At 43.2% G+C, this 20,265-nt stretch overlaps 1 protein-coding gene across 6 annotated transcripts in view; it reads left to right on the top strand.

Annotated features, from left to right (window-relative positions):
- The first annotated feature begins 1,600 nt into the window (after positions 1-1,600).
- Positions 1,601-20,265, top strand: part of RAB3GAP2 (RAB3 GTPase activating non-catalytic protein subunit 2) — an 85,421-nt gene continuing 66,756 nt past the window's right edge. For 2 of the 6 annotated variants that reach the window (XM_050948424.1, XM_050948423.1), the window contains exon 1: positions 1,601-1,768. In XM_050948424.1, coding sequence (XP_050804381.1) covers positions 1,660-1,768 — 109 coding nt within the window. In that variant the 5' untranslated portion in view covers positions 1,601-1,659. Of the gene's footprint in view, positions 1,769-19,514; positions 19,662-20,265 lie in introns of those variants that run through there. The other 4 variants (XM_050948422.1, XM_050948421.1, XM_050948426.1 and 1 more) reach the window with 3 other exon arrangements.

Genomic DNA, 20,265 nt, shown 5'->3' with positions numbered 1-20,265 from the left:
TTCAGTGGTACTTCAAAAAAAAAGACATTTACTCTTAAATTATCTCGTTGATGCCTAATTGACGATTAATAGCATGTATCAAGTACATCAAAACTTTGCTGAATAAGCTTGTTAGCATTTCTAAGGGGGACACTGAACATTCCAAACAGTGATAAGGTTTCTTATCGGCCATACTTCAACCCTCCCCTCACTCCCCACTATGCCCTGATTGGGCAGGTAGCCAGCTCCACTGCCGCAGTGGTGCCTGTGGAGGGTCCGGTGCTCCGCGGCTCCGGTGGTGCTGCCGCAGTGGTGTCTGTGTGAAGTCCACCGGAGCCACGCGAGCAGCCGACCGTCCGCAGGCACCACTGCAGCAGCTTCACGGGAGCTGCCTGTCATCCCCTCCGGACCCCCTGGGCTGCGGGCAGCCGCGGCGGCGCCCTGACCCAGGGGACCCCCTGGACTGCCGGCTGCCGCGGCGGCGCCCTGACCCAGGGGACCCCCTGGACTGCCGGCTGCCGCGGCGGCGCCCTGACCCAGGGGACCCCCTGGACTGCCGGCTGCCGCGGCGGCGCCCTGACCCAGGGGACCCCCTGGACTGCCGGCTGCCGCGGCGGCGCCCTGACCCAGGGGACCCCCTGGACTGCCGGCTGCTGCTGGCAGCTCAGACTCCCTCTCTGTCCCAGCAGCAGCAGCTGCTCAGCCATTTAAAAAATAATTTGAGGGCGCTTTTTGGCACCCTCAAATCTCGGCGCCCTAGGCAACCGCCTAGTCCGCCTAAATGGTTGCACTGGCCCTGTTGGTCCTAGTGGATCAAGCCCCAGCTATACCAAAGGAATAGTGGAGACAGTTATATTCCTCTGGGGCAACACAGGGTGAAGCACCTGAGAGTTGAGGACAAAACCTTCTCAGCTGAGGGTTCCAAGCTATTGAACTAACTTCCAGAGCAGATTACAATAATACAGACCCTGACTGTATTTAAGAAATGCTGAAAAACTTTCCCCCCAAAAAGTCGTTCCAGCACAGGGAAAAATACCTCTCACCGCCCTACCCGCTCCTTCACCACTGCTCCCCCCGCCATTCACCACCCCACCCCACTCCCCGCCAGCGCCTCTCCCTCCCAAAAATGCGAGCAAAAAAGTGGGAACCCCCCCCCGCGCGCGCAGCCGTCCCCTTCAAACAGCGAGAGGCTGGCGCTGGCAGATGCTCCACTGGGGATTTCGCCCTCGTGTGGATGCGATCGACGCGGCGGGGATCGGACACCCGGTGCGGCGCGGGGGCGTGAAGCCGGCTCAGGGAGATCCCTCGACGGGGTTAACACACACGCACGGGGGGGAGCTCAAACGCGTCCGTTCCCAGTGGGAGGCGTCGGCCGAGCCCGGCCGAACGGCGGCGGAAGAGCTGCCGCTGCCGCAGCGCCTGAGCACGGAGCCGGAGGCAGCTAGGCGACGCCGAGGCGGCGGGAGCCCCACGGACGGCGGGCGCTGACTCCTAACAGCCCCCCACCCCGTGCTGCTACATGCGCCCTGGGGCGAGGAAAACACTCACTACCACGCTGATCACGTGACCCATTCCTCGGCCCGCCCCCTTCCCACGCATGCGCACAGCGGCGCCGTGCTCAGGCCGGTGGGCAAGACGCCGAGCACTTCCGGCCGGGCGGCGGGCGCTGCGGCTGGCACCATGTCCTGCTCGCTGCTCCCCTTCTGCCACTTCCAGGACCTGGAGGCGGCCCGCGACTTCCTGTGCCCGTACCTCCGCCAGAGCGGCGCCGCGGCTGCCAGGGAGAGCGGTGAGTGGTCCTGGCCCGTACCCGGCTCGGCCCCGCTCTGACCCCCGCTTCCCTAGGCCCGCCTGGGGGGACAGACCTTCCCCGTCCTCTGCCTCCCCTCGGCCAGGGGCATGTCCCTGCCCCTAGCGCCCGGGCGGCGAGTTCACCTGTGCTGGGGGGCGGGGCCCCGGCTGTAGCGGCTGTGCCTGTCCCCCGAGGAGGTGCCCCCCTGTCAGGCGAGGGGGTGCGCGCTGGGTTTTATTGAAAGAGGGGAAGGTGTGGAGAGTTTGCCCCTCTGGGTTTTTATATATATATAGTATAAAGTTTCTCCTTTGCTTCATATTTAAACGGATGTATAACCTTACAGCTTGTCCTTTCCTGTGGAAAGCTGAAGGGAAAGGCACTGGGGATGAGCACAGGGAAGGAGCTGAATTGTACACGTTTACAGTGCGGCAGCAATGCGTGGCTTAGCTTCACTGCACTTACATAGCACAGTGAAATACCGAGCGTCCTCTTAAAATACCATCATCGTTTAATTGGTTTTAAACATACAGTGGAAAAGAAGAAACTGATGTTGGGAGAGGTGGTGTACTTCAAATAAAAACTGGAAGTCTGCCATTATGGCAATTAAGGTTGTTTGCTATCCTTGCAAATATTTTTTCCTCTTGAACCACTGCTAAAGAAGAGGCCAGTTGTGCTTTAGATATCAGTTTATGCCTGCCAATTTATACTCAAAGAAATAAATATAAAAATGTAATGTAAGAAGTTATAGTTTGCTACTGTGATAAAGTAAACTACTGTAATTCATGGGTTAATATCACGCTGCAAATTTCAGATCTTAGATTTTTCCCTGCCCTTCTCAAATTACTAAAACTTAATTTCCAGAGAGCTTTAATTTCACATTCACTTAATTTCTAATCCTGCAATTTTTTATGCATGGGTGGGCTGCTATGCCCACACAGAGGCTTCAGTTGGGTTCTTAGTGATCACAATGGTCTCTTTACCTGCAACAAATTTTAAGCTCAAAGTCTTAACATTTAGGGCCTTGTCTACACTGCCACTTTACAGCGCTGCAACTTTCTCGCTTAGAGGTGTGAAAAAACACCCCCTGAGCGCTGCAAGTTTCAGCGCTGTAAAGTGGCAGTGTAGAGGGTGCAACAGCATTGGCAGCTACTCCCCTTGTGGAAGTGGATTTTTTTTTTTTATAGTGCTAGGAGAGCACTCTCCTGTCGATGGTGCCATGACTATACAACCACGTTAAAGCGCTGCCGTTACTAGTGAAGACATGCCATTTGTTTGTCTCTTGAGGAAGAGCTCCCATTAAAGTCAATGGGAGTTTCTCACACTCAGTGCTTGGAGGATTTTGCCTAGCTTTGGGAAAATGCCTTTTTAATTTGACGTTTTAATTTGATTGGCTTCAGCTAAAAAATGTAACTTTATTACCCCATTGTACTAGGTGCTGTACAATCAACTAAAAGATGGTTCCTGCCCCAAACAGCTTACAGTCAAAGTAGAAGACGAGACAACAGATGGCTACAGACAGACATGGGGGAATACAAGGAAGCAATATTGGTCAGCATGTAGGCAGTGAGATTAGTGCTGCAGGGAACTGTTTTCTTCAAGTTTTTTGTAATCATTTTGGCAAAGACAAGTTTAAAGAAGGATAATGAGGTAGCTTTGCAGATGTTTATGGGGCACTCCTCTCAAGTATGAGGGGCAGCAGGGGAGAGAGCACATAGGTGCTTGTTTTAAAAATTAACAAGTGGTTGATGGAGGCTTGCCTCATTGGCCGATTGGCGTTAGGAGTCAATATCTCACTAGTGAATAAGAAAAAGTAGGACAGGTCTTTGAGAGCAGAGACGGGTAGCTTATATCTGATGCGCTAGAGAAGGGGCTGGTGAAGGGATGTTAAGAAATGGTCAAAGTGAGAGGCTGGGAAAATGATATTTGTAGCTGCATTATGAATGGATATGCATGGGGCAAGACTGCATTTGTTAGGGCTAGAGAAAAGGACGTTGCCATAATCAAGGTGGTGAAATCATGGATGAGAGTTTGTGCTGTGTGGATGAATAGGAAAGATCTTATGCAGAAAACATCTGCGAGGCTTAAATACAGCCTGCATGTGAGGACCTAGAGAGAGGTCTGAGTAAGAGATGATGCCCGTGGGGGGTATGGACCTGAGTGACAAGGCAGGATGTTGATGTGGTCCATAGTAATTGAGAAAGGAGGTGGGGGAGAAAGTGTATGTAGGAAAGATTAAGAGCCCTGTTTTAGCCATGTTGGATCTGAGCTCATGGCTAGGAGATGTCAGAGAGAGAGATTGAGCCTTCATTTTGCACAGGAGATAGCTCTGGAATAGAGGTATATTTGTGAATTGTCAGTGTTGAGATGGTATTTGAACTTGTATTTGCAGATGAGTTTACCCAGAGGTAAGGTGTATAGGGGTGTGAAGGATAAAGCCCTGTGGAACCTCCACAGAAAGTTGGAGGGTTAGTGAGGAGCTAAATGAGCAATTAGAGAGCAGAGTCATGGAATCCAAGAAAGGACAAGATTTCAAGAAAAGGAGCATAGTTGACTGTGTTGGAGGTGGCTGAGAGGTCAAAGAGGATGAGGATGGACTACTGGTTCTGAGCTTTGGCTGTGAAGGGGTCATTAGAGACTGCTGAGAGCAGTTTCAGTGGGGTGCAAAGGATAGAAACTGGATTTAAGAGCATTTAGAATGGAATTGGAGGATAAGAATTTGAAACAGTGATTGTAAACAATGAGTTTAGAGATGAAAAGGAGAAGGAGGATGGGGGTGGTAGTTGTAGAGATATGGATGATGAAGACTGGCGGTTTTAAGATGTGAGAGATGAATTGTGAGGGACAAGAGCCAGAGGATCAGCAGATAAAGACTGTTGAGAACTGTGGCTTGGCCAGTAGTTTTTAGTTTTGCTTTTTAAAAATTTTGCTGAAAACAGTTAAGGTGAAGGTGAGAGAGATTAAAGTTTAGGAGATTTGGGGGAAAAAAGCTGGAGCTTATATTTGTAACAGGAAAAACATTAATATTAAAATACAGAAATTTTGAAAAGGATGTAAAGTACACTTTGTACTGGCATCACCAAACAGTGAACTTTGTGCCACTATAATAATATTTTGTCACTAAACTGCTATATGAGAATTATTACAATAAGTTTACTTCTGTGGTCTCTCAAATATCCTTTTACATAGAATAGATTTGATTACAGGAATTACATATCAGGAATATGAATTTCAAAGAGCTTTATTCAGCCAATCTTCATATCACATCACCCCTCAGCTGCTGCAGAGCCTGAACTTGAAACAGTTGTCCACTTCTTTTGCCCATATAACTTGGCTTTACTCTTTGGGTTGCATTTCCTGCACCGCCATGAAAAATGTAGACACATTCCATGTCAAGGGGCAGAACTGTGTGATCCAGTTGTGAAAGAGGCATTCAGGAGCTGACTGATAAGACTGACATCTCCTAATTGTCAAAGATAGGCAACATACACCTCTTTTTATTTTTCTGTCTTTAAACATTGCTTACTAATAGAGATTAGAGAAAATATTTCTCATTTTTCAAGTTTCTATTTTACACCTGACAGCACTTCATATATAATCAGTTTCCATTGGATAGTTGGTTGGTTTCTTCTTTTTGTATGGGTTTATCAATGACAGCTACAAATGGAAAAAAAATATGTCATATATAAATTTGATTGTAAACCCACAAAAATTGGCAGAAGGGAGCAGTGGAGCAGTGACAAATTATTTTTCTCAAAAAAAAAAACAAAAAACAACCAACACTGTTTAAAATTGTTATCCCTCTTCATTATGGTTGCCATCTGCTCTAGTCTTCCTCTTACTGTGGCTAATAGGCAATTTCTCCAACTATTGCCTTTGGCCAACATAATCTAGTTATAGATTAGAGTAACTTTTTTACTAGAGCAATTTGGGCAAAATCTTTTTGTATCTGGTAATGATGGACGATTAAGTAGTTGAGCTCCTTCCCATTGAGTTGTTTTCTCACTTCTCAGGGCAAGAGCATACTCTTGAGACTTGATTCTCCACTATTTTATGCCTTGTGTGATTATTTATACTTGTGCAAAGAGGGTGTAATTCCTCATTCACAATGGTTAATATAAGAATGGCCACACAGATTCAGACCAGTCGTCCATCTAGAGCAGTATCCTGTCTTTCGACAGTGGCCAGTGCCAGATGCTTCAAAGGGAGTGAACAGAACAGGGCACTTTATTGACTGATCCATCCCCTGTCTTCCAGGCCTAGCTTCTACCAAGCAGAGGTTTAGGGACAGCCAGATCATGGAGTTATGTCCTTAACCATCTTGGTTAATAGCCAGGGTCTTACCTAATTTTTTTGAACCCAGTTACACTTTGGCCTTGGCAGTGAATTCCACAAGTTGACTGTGCATGTTGTGAAGAAGTACTTCCTTATGTTTGTTTTAAATCTGCTGCCTATTAATTTCATTTGGTGATCCCTGGTTTGTGTGTTGTGGGAAGGGGTAGGTAACACTTACTTACTCCCCACCATTCATTTATAGACCTCTATGGTATCCCCTCTCAGTCATCTCTTTTCTAAGATGAACAGTCCCAATCTTCGTAATCGCTCCTCATATGGAAGCTATTCCATACTTACAATCATTTTCATTGCCTTCTCTGTACTTTTTCCAGTTCTGATATACTTGTTTTGAGACGGGCAACCAGAACTGCATTCAGTATTCAAGGAGTGGGTATATAATGGATTTATATAGTGGTGTTACGATATTTTCTGTCTTATCTATCCTTTTCCAAATGGTTCTTAACTTTCTGTTAGCATTTCTGACTGCTGCCGCACATTAAGCGTTAATTTTCCGAGAACTATCCGTGGAGACTCTCCTTGAGTGGAAACAAGCTCATTTAGACCCCCTCATTTTACTCATGGGTGAATTCTGTGCATGTGCAGGATTTATGTCCCCCGCAGATTTCTTTGCTTCCCTGCGGAAAAATGGCTTTCTGACAGGGAAGTGAAAGAAAGCCATGAACAGTATGCGATCCTCCCCAGCGGTATGTTTCCAGTGCCTAGGGCAGCTGGCATAGAGGTAAATTACTGTGGGGTAGGGGGTGGGACTGGGGAAGACCTGGCTGGTGCCTCCTACCCTGTGCCGGGCTCAGCTGCTAGTTCTGGCTGGGTTGAGGAGGACGGGACTTCCTCTTCCCCTGCAAGGCATCTGGGGCTGTGTCAGACCCACCCCAAGATTTATCCCCCAGCTCTAGGAAGCTCTGCAAACTCCCCCTCCTATCCCCCACCCCCCGCTTCTTGCATATATTGCTCCTCAGGTGCAGTGGGAGGGATCACTGTACAGGGAGCTGCTCCCCCATCCACCCAACCCCCGTGAATACAGACCCGCTCATATCCAGACCATCCCACAGAGCCTCACCCCCGCATCCTACCAAGAAGCTCCCCCTGATGAGTCTCACTTCCCCTGCACCTGGACCATCCCAATGAGTCACCTGCACCCAGATCCCTATCCTATCGAGCCCCAATCAGCTGCACCTGGATTCCTGCCCCATTCCCCCAACATCTGGACCCCCCCACTGAGCCATGCACACCCAGACCCCCCAATGAGCTCTGTCCCCCACACCCAGGACCCCCACCCCTCCGAGCTCCAGCCACCTTCACCTGGAATCCCCTGCAGAGTCCAATTACCGTTGCACCCAGAACCCCTCTAGCACTCCACACCTGGATTCCCCACTGAACCGCCCACACACAGATTGCCCCAAACAGAACCCTCTCAACCCACACCTGGATCCCCCCACACAAAGCCCCTCCTCACTTGGATCCTGCCTTGCTGTGCCTGCCTGCCCACAGCTGATGCACCTGGCACAGAGGGCAGGGTCCTGGGGTGTTTCTGGGGCAGGCACAGTCATTGTGCTGTGTCAGGGTTGGGTGCAGTCTCACTGCTGAGTCTGTTTCCCAGTGGGGAGCTGCACAGTGATCATCCACCTCTGTGCAGCGTGGTCTACATTTATTTGACAAATAAAATTTGCAGAGTTTTAAAATAGTGTGTGCAGAATTTTTAATTTTTTGTTGCAGAATGCCCTCAGGAGTATTGTATGTATAGTTGGTATTGTTTTCCAATGTGCATTGCTTTGTCTTTATCAACATTGAATTTCATCCACCATTTTGTTGTTCAGTCACCCAGTTTTATGAGATCCCTTTGTAACTCTTTGCAGTCAGATTTGCACTTAACTATCTGGAGTTTGTCACCTGCAAATTTTGCCACCTCACTGTTTACTCTTTTTCCATATTATTTATGAATATGCTGGCCTGCCCTGGTCCCAGTACAGATCCTTGGAGGACATCACTATTTACATATCTCCATTCTGAAAACTGACTGTTTATTCCTTCTCTTTGTTTCCTGTCTTTTAATCAATTACTGATTGGTGAGAAAACTGGCCTCTTATCCCTTGACTGCCTACTTTGACAAGGTCCCAAAGGCTCTTAAGCACAGGCTTTCTGAAAGTCCATGTACACTATATCCACTGGATCCCCTTTGTTCACATGTTTATTGACCACATCAGAGAATTCTAATAGATTGGCAAGGCATGATTTCCCTTTACAAAAGCCATGTTGATGCTTTCTGAACATATCATGTTCATCTATGAGTCTGATAATTCTGCCCTTTACTATCATTTCAGCCAATCTGACTGATACTGAAGTTAGGCTTACCAGCCTGTAATTGCGAGGATCACATCTGGAGTCTTTTTTTAAATTGGTGTCTTGTTAGCTATCCTCCAGCATCTGGTATAGAGCCTGATGTAAGTAAGTGGTTACAAACTACAGTTGGTAGTTCTGCAATTTCATATTTGAGTTCCTTCAGAACTCTTGGATGAATACCATCTGGTCCTGGTGACTTATTACTGTTTAATATATCAGTTTGTTCCAAAGCCTCCTTTACTGACACCTCAATCTGGGACAGTTCCTCAGATTTGTCACCTGAAAAGAATGACTCAGGTGTTGGACTCTCCCTTACATCCTCTGCAGTGAAGACTAATCCAAAGAATTAATTTACCTTCACCACAATTACCTTGTCTCCTTTGAGTGTTCCTTCAGGACCTCGATCGTCCGGTGACTCCACTGATTGTTTGGCAGGTTTTCTGCTTCTGATCTACTTAAATATTTTTTTTTGCTTTTAATTTTTTTTTGTGTTTTGCTAGTTCTTAAAATTTGTTTTTGCCTACCTAATTATTCTTTTACACTTGAATTGCCAGAGTTTGCTCCTTTCTGTTTTCCTCAGTAGGATTTAATTTCCAATTCTTAAAGGATACCTTTTTGACTTTAACCACCTCTTTTACTCTGTTTAGCCATGTTGGCAATTTTTTAGTTCTCTTACTGTTTTTTATTTATTTATTTTTTTAAAATTTGGAGTATACATTTAGTTTGAGCCCCTATTATGGTGGTTTTAAAATAGTTGCTATGCATCTTGCAGACATTTTACTTTTGTGATTAATTTAATTTCCATTTAACTACCTTCTTCATTTTGTGTAGTCCCCCCTTTTGGAAATTAGATGCTACTGTTGTGGATTTCTTTGGTATTTTCCACCCTACATTTAATTACATTATGCTAGCTGTTACTCAGTGGTTCACTATAACATTATGGTCTTTATCACTGAGTGGTTCAGCTATAGTGTCTTACCCTCATTTTGCAAGTCATAAATAACTGCATAAGTTGCTGTGCAGTGAAAAGTCAGGTCCATTATGATTAGAGCCTAATGTCTTGAAGATTTGTGCGTACTGTAATCTGCCATTGTTTTTCGATTGTAATAAGTTATACTTCGTATTCAAGGTATTCTGTTTGGTACCTGCATCTCAACAGATTTATGTATAAAAATGCTTACTGCACTATTGAGGTTGCGTTATATCACAACCAAAAAAAAATATGACTCAAAAGATGCCCGGGTAGTCCATCTAATGTTTCTTGGATTGGTTTGTGTATTCGTTGACCGTGCAGGCCAGGTTAGGATGGCATAAATGTAGATGGATAAAAGTGCCTATGTACATAATTTTGGGGTGATTTGCACATAGGAATATAAACTGGACATGTTGGAAAGCTGTGCTTGGCTTCTACATCTTTGTCAAAGGAGAGATGTTATTACAAATGCTTCATGGAGATGGTTTATCTTTTAATTTAAAAAAATAACAAACCTTATTGACATCACAAAATAATGTGACTTTCCACCTACTCTTGCTTCTCCAAGACTCACTCTGCATTACTTCTAAATTTCTGCCTAATGAACTGAAAGGTTAAGCTGTGGGTTTCTTTGAGCAATTATTTTGAATCAGAGCCCATAGATACTGTAGTCATTGCTTGTCTCTCTCTCTCTCTCTCTTTAACTAATGATGCTATGGTTTAGAGAAAAAGTTGAATTGATATCGATCATTCTGGGAAATGCTTTCCTCTTACTATTTCCAAAACTTTCTTGGTGTGGGGGAAAGTGGGGAAAAAGCTGGCAGCTGATGGCATGATGAATAATGAAGAGGTACTGCTCCACCAGGAAATTATACAGCTTTTCATTCTTTCCTCTATTATCCCTTTTCCCCAAATGTCATCCTCTTTTTTGTTTCTTTTACTGGTAAATAAATTGCTTTGTCGCATGGTGGTCTAATTACTCACTTTTATCTTTGATCAAGTGCTAGCTTGCCTGTAAGTTTTTTTTGACCTGTGCAATTCTCAGTGGAAAGACTCCTAGATAGCAAGTTGGAAAAACTACTGTTGTGTGTCTGCTTTCTCCTACCTCTCCCGCCCCGTCCGCCCTTATCTCTGGTAGCGTTATTTTTGTGCAAAATGGCAATGTTTATAAAAGGGCATGAGTAAAGGGGCATAGATAAGATCTTTCTTTGCCATGCCTGAGATTCAGAAAAGTGCTCAAGCATGTACTTAAGTCAAATTCTTCTTAAAATTAAACATATACTTAAGCACTTTTAAGTTAGTGACTCTGCATGTGAAGTGAAGGTGTGATCTCTATTGCTAAACCTTCAGGACACACAAGGCCTTCAACCAAATGTGCACTCTAGATATGTACAAAAGAAAAGAGAGGCAAAATATCCCATGAGGAGGAAGGGAATGATCCATGGTGACAGTCATGTAGTGGTCTTTCTGAAGGCCTGAGAAAACTGCCAGCGGAGGAAGAAGTAAGAGAAAAAAAGACAGAAATAAGAGACCCAGAAACTAAGATTCTATTATTTAACCACAGAGTCCAGCGCTTACTAGCACTTATTTATACATAAGAGTACAATATATTTTAAAATAGACACAATCTGTTAAGGTTCTCAAGCTTAATTTCATTTTAGAAAAGTGAATCCTATGCAGGATCCTAGGAATATACTGTGTAATATGTACATACAAAAATGCAAAAAACAAAACAAACAAACAAAAAACCCCCACAGATTCTTAAACAGTGGTTGCAAGATAAATAAATAATTTAGGTTGTCAACCCAAATGATGTATGAAATTATTAAAGGCATAGGAAGCTATGCATTACATTCAATGTATCCTTGTTCACTGTGAATTTTTGGGCCTATACAAGTTAATGGTATCGCTTTCAGGTAAGTATTCAGGTAGCCTGATGTCCAAAAAGATGCACATCTGCAATGGAAAGAGTCTTTAACTCATCTGGATGTTTTGCTTTGTAACTAGTAGGCTGGCTATTGATATGCTGAATGATTCATGGAGCTGAGTGGCTGGTACCAATTTTGCAAAAATCTTTACTCTGATTCCAAGGTTTCAAGTGTCTTTCTTTCATACATGTGAAACCTTTTCCTTTTCTCTCTTTCATCACTGTCCTTGATAACCAGCAGAAAAAAATTACTCGCTGTTATGACATTTAACATGTGAATACACCAGACCAACAATAACCTTTTGAAGCATTACGAGACAAATTCCATGCTGCAGCAACACCATCTTGGAATCCTTTTTTCCTAAAACTTACAGCACCAGGATGTCTGCCAAGAAAGTACTATAAAATCTAGGAACACTACTACTGTTTACTAACTTCAAATTATGGGGTACCTGTCTTGCTTTTTCTTTTACTTTTTTGTTCCTTTCCTCTCTTTACATTTATTTTTTTTGTCCCATTGTTTGCACCCTTCTGTTCTAATTCTCTTTATTTGAAATCATGCTATTTCTTGGCTCCCTCCCCTTCCACACTAGAACTGGAGTTCTATGCCTTTCCCTATGTTTATCTCTTCCCAGTTTTTCCCTCGCCCATTATGGTGTAGATTGGGAAAGCTGTGAGTAGCAACAGCAAATGCATTAGAATGTTCTTTGTGTGTGGGAGGGCCTCATGTGAACCAATATAGTGTTTTATTTGCAATAAAAAGGAATAGAAATTTAAAGCATATATTTTGCAGTATTTGTTGGCTTCTAAGCACGATGCTTTCAGGCTAAAGTTTTCACTAATAATGAAACATAAATCCTCTCTAGACCCTGAGCATAGTGGTATTTAATTGGTTTTGAAAACTGCTATGTATCATTTAACAATGTATGTATATTGGGAATAGCTATTTGTATTCGATTTAATCTGACAATAGCTGTGGTGGGATTATGTGTTGGCTTGATCAGAAGATAATAGCTGCAATCATTATCTCCTTTATACAACACAGTATGAATCCAGTACATTTTTCATTAATGTGCAATTGTATATTATAAACTATAGTATAATGTGATTAAAATGAGCCAGATGTTGGTCAGGGTAATAAAAGAATGTGTTAAGAAATGTTATATAATTAACTGCAGAATTGAAGGATTAATATACAGCAGAATAAATGGAAGCTAAATATGTGTGTATACATACACACACACACACACACACACACACACACATTTTTTTCCTACAAAGATTGGAACCATCTAGCTATATTTTATCTTAAAGGCTCCTTCATCTGATTGCATCTGTTTTTATTATTATTTTGGGTAATTTTAGGTGTTACAAATAAGTGGAGGAGATTTGAGAGGGAATTTTTTTTGGTGTGCATTTTGACACGACTTTGTACACTATCCAGTTCAGTTGATAACTTCCCCTCCCCCCATTTTATGTGGGTGTTTCTCTCCTCTGCTGCTGTGTGAAGCAAGTTCGATATAACGCGGTTTCACCTATAATGCGGTAAAATTTTTTGGCTCCCAAGGACAGCGTTATATCGGGGTAGAGTTGTATTTTTTTATTTAGATTTTAATTTTTTTTGGCTGTTGAAGTTTCTTCGGCTTAACTTTCATAAGTTTATTTACTGCTAGTAAATTCTGTTCAGTATAGTAGTTATTTGCATTAGTTATGAAGCATTGGAGTGATGCAGAAAATAGGAAAAAGCAAATATGGTATTGGCCATAAAAAAGAGAGTGATTTTGGCAATTGCCATCTCGTAGATCTAGCATCAGTCTCTACTAAAATGTTTATGAAATCTGTAAGAACCCAGAGGATAATGTAGCCAATGATTTTAGTTTAGTATCCATTTATTGTGTGATGTTATCATTAATCAATATACCATATATTCATTGTACGTTAATTAGTTGATTTGTAGGATTATAAAAGTGTAAGATTGATCAGAATGTAGAGGAACCAAGTAGTAGACATGAGTAAGACAAGCTGAAACACAAGAAACTGTGGGCTGAAGCCTGCAAGACTTTAGCTTAGCTATTTTAGATCTTAGAGACAAGAAATGATGACGTAAGTCAATGGCCGAGAAATAACCCAAAAGATTATGGAAAAAGAGATACCAGCTGGTAATAGTGCAAAACTGTAGCTGGGAAAATTAAATTTTAAATTATAAAAGACTGTAACAACAAATATTGTCTCCACTATGTACCTTAACCACAAGATAAAGGTGGTACGCCAATGTTAATGAGAACCTACACAGCCTATAGAATTCGGGGTCCATTGTGTTTCTAAGGGACACAGACCAATAAGAAAGAGAGAGTTGACACTTTCATGTACATACGCGGACTGTATGTATAGACAGAACAGAATCATAGTATAAAAATGGGTTCCCAGAGCAGGAAAATTTGATCTTCTGATGGGAAACTCCAGCAGGATCCACTGTTGTATTGATGATCAATCCATGAGATAGCCAACAGACCATCTAGGAGGATGAGAGTATGTCTGTAGGTTTAATTGGTACATGGTACTTATATTTAGGAATTGTATATCCTGTGACATTTTTAACTTTGTTGGTAACTTTAGTGAAGCTGCTAAAATATAGATGCTTTTGTAACTGTATGTGTTATTTCACTTATTTGCCTATGGTTTCATGTGTTCTTATGGGCTCTAGGTCCAGAACAAAAAGAGAGCGCTCTGTTGAACTTGAGACCGTAGCTGCCAGAGTTGAACCCACTGGAGTATAATTAATATTAAATAGAATAAAAGGCTACACTAATGACCTATGAATACTGAACAGCAATTGCATTTTAAAGAAAAAACTATTTTTGGATGGGGGGGACTGAACTATGTAGTTTGTGGACAATGGGAATGCCATAGAGATAACAGAGGTTGAGTTCAATAAAACGTTGATACAGTACCTCATACTCTTACTTGGATATGAACATTGTCACATGGATTGAAAACAGGCTGGAAGGGTAATGACAAACCATAGTGTATGCAGTTAAGATACTACAGGGGTTTGTTTAAGACCTGGTTTTATTTAGCATCTTTATTAATAGATTTGGATGACAGTGTAAATCAAGTGTGTGTTAAACTTTAAGCTCATACTGTTTGGAAAATACTCTTAATCCCAGTAAGGACTGAAAAATAAGAGTCCTAAAAAAAGTGCCAAGTGTGGGCAGGAATTGAAAGAAAATGCAAGATTAGATTAATGGGAAATTTCTTTTGTGTACTACAATTTAGATCTGTCGTTAGTATTTTTCTCTCCTTTCTTTCTGAACTTTTAAACAAAACTGTATTTTATAGACACCATGTTTATCCAACATGAGAATTATTCCTGTAGATCTTACGTTTGATTTTTTATTAAGTAAATAGTTCACATTCTGAAATATAACTGACTCCATCAACATGATAGTAGGTATTAATTTCTATGAGGTTATGATATCATTGCACTAAAATATTATCAAGATAGTAATTGGCTCTTCAAATGTTCTTCTAAAATATATGCTTAAGGTGAATCCTTGTATTCTAAATTGCATCCCAAAGTAAATATTCCCTGTCAAGTTACAAACCCCTTCAAAGTAGAGGTAGAAGATTGTAGTGATGAATTAGAAAATGAAATGGTTCATGTTGCTGCTGACTAGCAGAAGGAAATGCTATTTTTACTGGTTCTGCAGCAGACTACACACTAATTTTGATGAAAAAATTCTGTCTTGCTGCCACTGAGTTAAATTAAGGGGAAGGAGTGGGGGGAATCTTTTGCTGGACACCTGTTAGCCAGAAACAGATCTGAAAGATGAGGAAACGGTGGTATTGAACAGGAAAGCTCATAGCTTTCTCAAGCAGCCACAGCAGCAAAAGAGTGGAACTGATCTTGTTCTAGTGTTGCCACGTACTTTGTTCATAATACTGTAGGTCTGAGTGATATGGTAGTAACAGTGTACACCCTTGTTTCCACCATTGCTAGCTGTGATAAAGCTACATGGGTAGCAGAAATATGAGTGACTTCCCTAAAATTGACATTGTAGATGAGGCCAGGGTTCTGTACAGCAGCAGTGAAAACTGACAAGACTGGTTAGCTTTCATTATGCTGCAGCTGGGAAAGCTGAAAGTAGCAAAAGCACTAGAATGGTCTACATGTATGTGTGGGAAGACTTCATGAATGTGAACCAATACAGAGTTTTGTTTTGCAATAAAAATGAATATAAATTTAAAGCTTAGACTCTGCCGTATTTGTTGGCATTGTTTTCCCCATCCCACACTTGCTTGTGAAATGATGATAGCAGTAGCAGGTGCGTGGGGTCATCTCTGAGTCATGTCTCCATGGATGCTCCACTTCAGGTGTGTGTGCTCCCCCTGTGCCTTTGATTGGAGATTTTTGGTAGCATGTCTGTTCAGCCTCAGCCCTCCATAGTGCAATTCTGTATTTAGGATTAGACTCGTTCTAAAGTTCCCTATTTGCTGTGGGATACTGCTTGGGAGTCACCTAAAATGGAGCACCCTTAGGGACACCACATGAAGGAGAGATTACTCACCTTCTGCAGTAACTGGAGTTGTTCAAGATATGTGTCCCTATGGATGCTCCCACCCTCCTTTTCTGCTTCGGAGATTCCTTTGTGAGACTTTGCAGTAGAGAAGGAGCTGAGGCTGGTATGCTCGTGTGGCCCTACGTATTGGTGTGGGACATGAGGATATGTCGGGCACATGCGCACCTGAAGTGGAGCACCCGTAAGGACACATCTTGAAGAACTCCAGTTACTCCGCAAGGTGAGTAAGCTCTCCTTTTTTTCAAGCCCTGAGCAAATCATTAACGTTTGAGGGCAGGCAGTCTTTTCAACTGTAGTAGGATATTCCTTAACTCCTCGTCACAGATGAGGGACCTCATGGCCCTGCCTTGACAAATTAATCTGAGGCACCATAATAGGTCACCCAGTAGATCACTTGTGCATACTGATGCAAAAGCGGCCCAGTTCCCACATGAAGATTCTGGGGGCTATTCTGCTGGGAACACATTGGCCGCAATGAGGTAACTTTTCTGCAATGTGTTAGAGAAGTGGATTCCCGCTCCAGAGCGCACCAGAACTGTACAGTGGCATTGTAAAGTTTTTTTTCTAACTTTTTGTTGCTTAAATGGAATTTTGCAAACTTTTAAGTTAATGAAATGCAAATATAAATTGCATTTTGTTGAGATCTCTTCAAAAATTAGAAATTAAAATCTTGTGTGGTGTTAGTGTTTTTCCTTCCTTATCTCTTTTTTTCTTCTGTGGCACAATGGTGGTCACAGTGTCAGATGGAAAACATTTTACTCCTTTTTATTAATTTCATTTATCCATATACTGGAAAATTCTCAAACTTGATTACAAACCAAGATCAGAAACTGACCTTTGGAAAACTGTCACTTGTGAAAGAGTGCCTGAAATAACTATATAATCAGAATTGTGCTGATGCACTAAAGCTGGCTGAGTCATTTTCTTTTATAGATGGTAGAGACCTTTTGAATTCTAATAAAGGTGTTCATCTGTGGGTGTGCTTTGTAGTTTAGGTTTGTCCTGGTCTAACCTGGTAAAATGCCTTTTCAGCAAAGCTGTTGGCAAGTTTTGTCTTTTAAAAATATTTTTAGAGTTGAAAATGCTTTTCGTTTTGCTGTTGCCATAGTGTGTTCTAACATGGTTTGGTTGGCAGGCCAGTGTGAAAACAGAGCTACAGCAACTGAGTGCAGAACATTGCCTGTTCAAACTGTTTCAGAGCCCTGCTTGACTACAGCCAAATTAAAAACTATGCCAAAACAGAGTTTAAAACTTTGTGTTAGGGCCGGTATAGACATGGACTTTGTGTTAATGAAAGTAATGATAAAAGATCCCAGAGAAAGAAAATCTTTTTATCACCAGAACAGAAGCAGCACAGATAGCATCAGTGTAGTTTACTACTGCTCTCTTACAATATTCTTCTTTCCTAACCTGAAGAATTCTTAGGGAGAGTGAATAGTCTTGTTGCTTTGCTGAGATTATAGCAATGGGTACTAATTTGATGATGATCCTTGTGTTGTGGATGTCTGTGTACTAAGAATTATATTTAGATGGTCTCACCTAGGCCAGTGGACAGCTTTTGGTAATTACTTCTGATTACTGCTCACCTTGTCAATATTTGAACTAATGACCTAAAAGTGAAAGTCTTCATATTCCTCCTTCAACAGTCACATGAGAGATTGCCCCTAGTTTTTGTTCGCACATGTGTTAATCTGAAAGCAGGGTTTTTATTTCTATTAAGTTTTGCATTTCAGTGACACTTCAATACAGCCCAGAGTCACAAAGAACTTTGTAAATACTAATTAACTCTTACAACACAATATGATAGAAGAGAAGTATGAATGTCCCCATTTTTCAGATGCATAAACAGAGGTAGACAGTGACTTTCCAAGGTCACACTGAGTCAGTCACTGAGCTTGTTACTGAATTCAGGAGCCATAACTTCCAGATCCCTGCTCTAACTACTAGATGGCCTCCTGCCAAACACTTTTCCATGAGAAACTCTAAAATTGTAGGTGGCAGTTTGTTTTCGGAGTTTCTTAAAGCTACCAATCATCCTTTGTACACCCCCTCCTCCAAACTCACACCAGGAAATTAACTTTATTCCTCCTCTGCCTTCTCTCTGATTTTCCTATTTTCTACCAGAGTAGGGGGAGGGATAGCTCAGTGGTTTGAGCATTGGCCTGCTAAACCCAAGGTTGTGAGCTCAATCCTTGAGGCCATTTAGAGCAGGGGTCAGCAGCCTTTCAGAAGTAGTGTGCCGAGGCTTCTTTATTCACTCTAATTTAAGATTTCACGTGCTAGTAATATATTTAGGGGGGAGGGATAGCTCAGTGGTTTGAGCATTGGCCTGCTAAACCCAGGGTTGTGAGCTCAATCCTTGAGGGGGCCACTTAGAGATCTGGGACAAAAATCAGTACTTGGTACTGCTAGTGAAGGCAGGGGGCTGGACTTAATGACATTTCAAGGTCCTTCTAGTTCTAGGAGATAGGTGTATCTCCAATTATTATTTTATTTTTATTATAAAATGAATGACACAGTAGGTCATACTGGTGGGGGAATGGCACTATATGTGAAAGAGAGCATAGAGTTAAATACATTAAAAAATCTGAAATGAATCAAACTGTCTATGGATAGAATTTCCATGCTTGAATAATAAGAATATAGCAACAGCAATATACTGACCAGGATGTTGATGGTGACTGTGAAATTTACCAGGAGATTAGAGCAGAGGTGGGCAAACTACAGCCCACAGGCCACATCTGGCCCATGGGACCCTCCTGCCTGGCCCCTGAGCTCCTGACCTGGGAGGCTAGCCCCTGACCCCTCCCCCACAGCCTCAGCTCACCCCGCCACCAGCACAGTGCTTTGGGCGACGGGGCTGCAAGCTCCTGGGGCAGCGCAGCTGCAGAGCCGGGGCCTGAGCTCGTGCTCTGTGCTGCACAGTAGCGTGGCTGGTTCCAGCCAGGCGGCGTGGTTGTAGCGCCTCCAGCCACCGGTGCTCCAGGCAGCGCGGTAAAGGGGCAAGGTGCAGGGGGGGTTGGATAGAGGGCAGAGAAGTTTGAGGGGGTGGTCAGGGGATGGGGGTGTGGATAGGGGTCGGGGCGGTAAGAGGGCAGGGAACGGGGTTGAATGGGGGCAGTCAGGAAGGAGAGGGGGGATTGGATAGGGCGTCGGAGGGCAGGCAGGGGCAGGGGTTCTGGAGGTGGTCAGGGGACAGGGAGAAGGGGGTTGGATGGAGCAGAGGTCCTTGGGTGGCAGTCAGGAATGAGAGGAGGGGTTGAATGGGGTGGTGGGGGGCAGTCAGGGTTCTGGGGGTTGGATAGGGCAGGAGTCCCAGGGTGGGGGGGCCTCAGGGGGCAAGAAGCAGGAGGGGTTGGATAGGGGGCAGGGCCGGGTCACGCCTAGCTGTTTGGGGCGGCACAGCCTCCCCTAACCGGCCCTCCATACAATTTTGAAACCTAATGTGGCCTCAGGCCAAAAAGTTTGCATGCCTCTGGATTAGAGAGAGAAATAGGAAACTTTATAATAATTAATTAATAAGGGATTTCAACTATCCCCATACTGACTGGGTACATGTCACCTCAGGGTGGGATGAAGAAATGAAGTTTCTTGACACCGTAAATGGCTACTTCTTGGAGCAGCTAGTCCTGGGACCCACAGGGGGAGAGACAATTCCTGTGTTCCACATAGGACTAAATCAATGTCTGGTCCAAGAGGTGAATATAGCTAAAGCACGAGGTAACAGCAACCTAATATAATTAAATTTAACATCTTTGGAGGCGGGGGAGAGACGGGACACCAAAGAAGCCCAACTCAGTAGCATTTAACTTCAGAAAGGGGAACTACGCAAGAAAAAAGAGAGCTGGTTAAAGGGAAATTAAAAATTACAGTCACAAACGTGAAATTCCTGCAAGTTGCATGGAAAATATTTAAAAACAGCATAATAGAGGCTCAAATTAAATGTATACCCCAAATTAAAAAACAGAGTATCAAAGAAGTGCCACCATGGCTCAACAACAGCAACAACCCCCAGAGCCTTCTGTGCATACAAAACAGCTGATTATGGCAGGTGGGAGGCATGGGGCGGGAGGAGAGGCTGAGGGCGGGAGGGTGGGGAGCTGATGGGCGGCTGCTGACGTAGTACTGTGGTTCTTTGACAATGTACATTGGTAAATTCTGGCTCCTTCTCAGGTTCAGGTGGCCACCCCTGTTCTAAGTAGTCTCCTACAGCATGCATGAATCCTTTATGTTTAACAATATATCTTACCTTATATTTACTTGGGACATTCTGGTTACCTTCTCCAGACCTGAGGAAGAGCTCTGTGTAGCTCGAAAACTTGTC

This window comes from Gopherus flavomarginatus, chromosome 4 (assembly GCF_025201925.1).
Source record: "Gopherus flavomarginatus isolate rGopFla2 chromosome 4, rGopFla2.mat.asm, whole genome shotgun sequence".
NCBI lineage: Eukaryota > Metazoa > Chordata > Testudines > Testudinidae > Gopherus > Gopherus flavomarginatus.
Note: the sequence above shows the minus strand (reverse complement) of the source record. Positions and strands in the feature narration are given on the sequence as shown.